At 43.0% G+C, this 4,431-nt stretch overlaps 1 protein-coding gene across 1 annotated transcript; it reads left to right on the top strand.

Moving 5' to 3' along the window:
- Positions 1–875: 875 nt before the first annotated feature.
- On the top strand, positions 876–4,188 carry LOC118106776 (ras-related protein Rab-1B). The gene is made up of 6 exons (XM_035155558.2): positions 876–1,074; positions 1,946–2,018; positions 2,370–2,465; positions 2,590–2,685; positions 2,794–2,925; positions 3,437–4,188. Exons 1-6 carry the CDS (start codon positions 1,061–1,063, stop codon positions 3,668–3,670), a joined length of 645 nt encoding a protein of 214 aa, XP_035011449.1. The 5' UTR covers positions 876–1,060; the 3' UTR covers positions 3,671–4,188.
- Positions 4,189–4,431: the final 243 nt, after the last annotated feature.

Raw genomic sequence — 4,431 nt, 5'->3', positions numbered from 1 at the left:
CAGTTTTTCTTTTGTGGAGCTCTGTCACATAGAAGATTTGAATATTACAGCTGTTTAATATCTTTGTGTTAAAGCTGCTGTTTGTCATCATCTGTGTTTTCCTGCTGAAGTTCCTCTGATGTCAGTGAGTTCACAGGAAGAAGTATTTCAAACCTTAGTGTCAGGAAATCGGCAAATAGGACGTTTAATAAAGGATTATTGAATTATCTGAGAGTCAGCTGCCCGACTCCAGCTCCACAGTTAATGTCTAACAGCTCCATTAGGAATAGGAAGTTAACAGTGTGCAGCGAGAGTAACGACAATTCATTATATATTATTCATTCATTCATTAGAGAAATAATGAATGTGTGTGTGTGTAGAGGAGAGAAATAAAAGTCAGATTATTAAATCATCAGGTGACATTTTCATTTCAGAAACAAAACACAAAATGACTTTACCATCACCTGAAAAACCGACTCCTGAAGAAACATGGCGGACTCAGTTAAAGAGGACCAGCTCCCATTAGATATAACAATAATAAGAAAACATCTTTGAATATTATATTTTCGTTTCTGCTAATAAATCCTCCTGGTCCTTGAACCTGTGTGCGTCCTGCAGATCTACTTCCTGTTTGTTCAGTGGCGTGCAGCGCTCAGGTTTTTTTGTCTTCAGCAATGTGTGCGTGTGTGTGCGTGTGTGTGTGTGTGTGTGTGCGTGTGTGTGCGTGCGTGTGTGTGTGTGTGTGTGTGTGTGTGTGTGTGTGTGTGTGTGTGTGTGTGTGTGTGTGAGTGTGTGTGTGTGTGTTGATTCCAGGTGCTGTCCCCAGTGTAACCTGAGCTGCTCTTTATTAATAAATAATGCACCTGAACCAGTCAGCTCATCCGTCAGCTCGTCAGCTACGGCTTATTCTGCCACTTGCCCTCCGAAGGAAGGACACAGACACACAAACAAACACACAAACACACACTGACCGACACAACGTCCCAGCGCTGGAGATATTCTGACAGTTTTCAGGTTCAGGGTTTTATTTTCAGGGATAGTTTTGGATTTTGTGGAGCCACCTGGAGCGACCTCACCGATCATGAACCCTGAATAGTAAGTGTTGTGTCTTTATGTTGTGTGTCACTGTAGAAGTATTCAGCTCCTGCACAACACACAGTGTGTGATGCTGATATCTGCATCTATACTGATGTGGGAAGTTAGGAGACACTTTAATTCCTTGTAACATCCTGGAGTTTGTTTTCCACTCGATTAATGAATGTCAGAGCTGATGCATCGTGTTCAGGGACACACACATTCAGTCTTTGTCCCACATTCAGATACACTAAATGAATCTTGTGTGTAGCTGCTAATGTTTGAGCTCCATCCGACAGTTTGCTTGAGTAAAGACATGTTGTGTTAATTATACGTGAGAGTGTGTAGTCGATTCTCTGTGGATCACTGGGCTGCAGAGGCTCATGGGAGTTGTAGGCCCGAGAGTCAGTTCTGTCAAATCAAGTGTGATGTCACCTCATCAACTTCATAAATAAACTTCATTATAAATATTAAGAGGTTATTTCCCACAATCCATCACATCTCAACTCTCTCTCAACAGTATAGCTACAATATCCAATAGTTACACGATAGAACAAATGATCAAACTAGTGTGTTTGTAGCCTTCTCTGATTGGTCGGGCTCCCGTCACATGACCTCCTTCCTCAGCTGAGAACACAACATGGAGAATCAAACGTTACCGACCCTGTTGTGTTAACATGGAGGAGACGAGCTTCTTATTTCTAACTTAGCTCTTTTTGAAATAACAACCAAATGTGTCTGTGTTTACGAGAAGGAATTATCTACAAGTATGACATCTATGAACGGCTCCCTGAGACTGTGTGCATGTAAATCTATGAACGTGTGTGTGTGTGTGTGTGTGTGTGTGTGTGTGTGTGTGTGTGTGTGTGTGTGTGTGTGTGTGTGACTACAGCGACTACCTGTTCAAACTTCTTCTGATTGGTGACTCTGGAGTTGGAAAGTCATGTCTGCTGCTACGCTTCGCGGTAAGACTCTCAACACACACACACACAGACACAGACACACACACACACACACGCACGCACGCCACGCACACACACACACACACACACACACACACACACACACACACACACACACACACAATGTCATTGCTTGTCATTGAAGAAAACAAAGAAAGAACAAAACAACAATAAACAATAAACAGACTTTTAATGAGAAACATAAATTAACAAATGTGGTCAGAAAAGAAAAGTTGATCATATTTTGTAACGGTGAGTTCAGAGGCTGTAAACCCGATCTGGTACTTGTGCAATGAGGATAAAGAAATATTCCAATACTCTAATTGTAGTTGTGAAATTTGCCCACCGCCTCAGGACGACACCTACACCGAGAGCTACATCTCCACCATCGGAGTCGACTTCAAGATCCGAACCATCGACATGGACGGAAAGACGGTGAAGCTACAAATCGTAAGAGTGATGGAGGGAGAAGGTCGTTAATGGGAAATAAATCAAACAGCTTGAAGCCAAAAACGGGTAAATATCCTTTCAAAGTGTGTGTGTGTGTGTGTGTGTGTGTGTGTGTGTCCATTAGTGGGACACAGCCGGTCAGGAGCGGTTTCGAACCATCACCTCCAGCTACTACAGAGGCGCTCACGGCATCATCATCGTCTATGACGTCACTGAGCAGGTCAGGGTTTTCTCCTCAACATAAAGGAGGAGTGTGAACATTAACTTCTCCTCCTCCTCCTCCTCCTTCACACGTCTCCCTCTCTCCCTCCGCGGCCTCGCTCGGCAGGAGTCCTTTAACAACGTCAGGCAGTGGCTGGACGAGATCGATCGCTACGCCTGTGAAAACGTCTCCAGGCTGCTGGTGGGAAACAAGTCGGACCTCGTTAGCAAGAAAGTGGTGGACGCTGCCACTGCTCAGGTGCACGCACACACACACACACACACACACACACACACACACACACACACACACACACACACGCACACACACAACAATAAATAATAATAAATCAAACAGAGCAACAACACACGTGTGAGGCACATGTAGAATGTAATGTAGTACTAACACCACGTTATGTTGACATGCTTGTGTTATCTCGGCAGTTTGCTAATGTGTTGCATCCTCTGGTGTCTTCAGTTTGAAATAAAGTCGTAGATTTAAACTTAAGTTCAAACCCCACGAAGAAGAACCTCAAGATCCAAGATGGCCGATCAGCACGAGTGAAAACTGCAGTAATTCACGTTCAGTGTCTCTTATTAGTTATCTAGACTCTATGTGTTCCAGGTGTGTGCAGCCCGCTCTACCACAGGCTCACACTACTACTACTGCGCTGTGGTTTATATTGATATTTTACAGCTGATACTTTATTCTTTGCATATTCTGAAGCGTTGTAATCGTTTGTTTCACTTGTCTTGTGATTCGTCTCCAGGAGCTGGCGTCGTCCCTGAAGATTCGCTTCCTGGAGACGAGCGCTAAGAGCTCGGACAACGTGGAGAGGTCCTTCCTCACCATGGCCTCGGAGATCCACCAGCGCCTGGCCAGTGAGGGAGTGGGTCTGCAGGGCCAGTCCACAGAGGCCAAGGCCCAGGGCACCAAGATCAACAGCGCCCCCGTGTGGCTGGGGGGGGACAAACAGACGCAGGAGGCCGCTAACTGCTGCTGAGCAGGAAACATCTGCACTGATGTGGCTGCACTGCTCAGAGAGAGGTTTTAAACACATGCACTGGTTTAGTGTTTGAACACACAATCACATTATGTCAGAATTTTGACATGTTTGCTATTGAAAACATAAAAAAAATGAAAAAACATGTTTTTAGCTATATATTTTTTGAGCTTTTATGAGGCATTTCTGCTTAATTATGAAAAGAGACAAACAAATGAAGGATTACAGCCGAACACCCGAACAGTGTGTGGGGGGGGGAGTTTTATAAAGAAGCAGAGTTCACTGTATCAACCATTTAACTCCAGGTAAAACACGACATTTGTAAAAAGTATAGTTTCAAAAGTCAAATGAAAATACTATTTAAATAATGGTTCAAGTTACGGGACGAGTTTTATGAAGGAATGTGACAAGAGCAGTTTAAGCTTCTGTTACAGATGAATTTACAGTGATTTCATTTACTGTCATTTCCCTGAAGGGGAACTTTTCATGTTTATCACTTTTTGTTGTGGTTTGTTTGTTCTTTGTTCTTTGTTTATGTCAATAAAATAATATATCAGGAGTCTCGATGCTGAAAATATGTTTAAAAGTTATACAAAATAAAAACAATGTGTAAATCTGTTCAATCGATCAGATGATTTTCTGATTCACCTCGTCTCCGGTTTGGTCAAGTGTCGACTTGCAGAGACACAAGTTCATCGTGTGTTTAGTTTATTTGAAACAGGGAAAATACATTTATTGCACCAGATATATCAATAACTAAT

Source organism: Hippoglossus stenolepis, chromosome 4, assembly GCF_022539355.2.
Source record: "Hippoglossus stenolepis isolate QCI-W04-F060 chromosome 4, HSTE1.2, whole genome shotgun sequence".
Taxonomy (NCBI): Eukaryota; Metazoa; Chordata; class Actinopteri; order Pleuronectiformes; family Pleuronectidae; genus Hippoglossus; species Hippoglossus stenolepis.
This window is presented reverse-complemented; position numbering and strand designations above follow the sequence as displayed.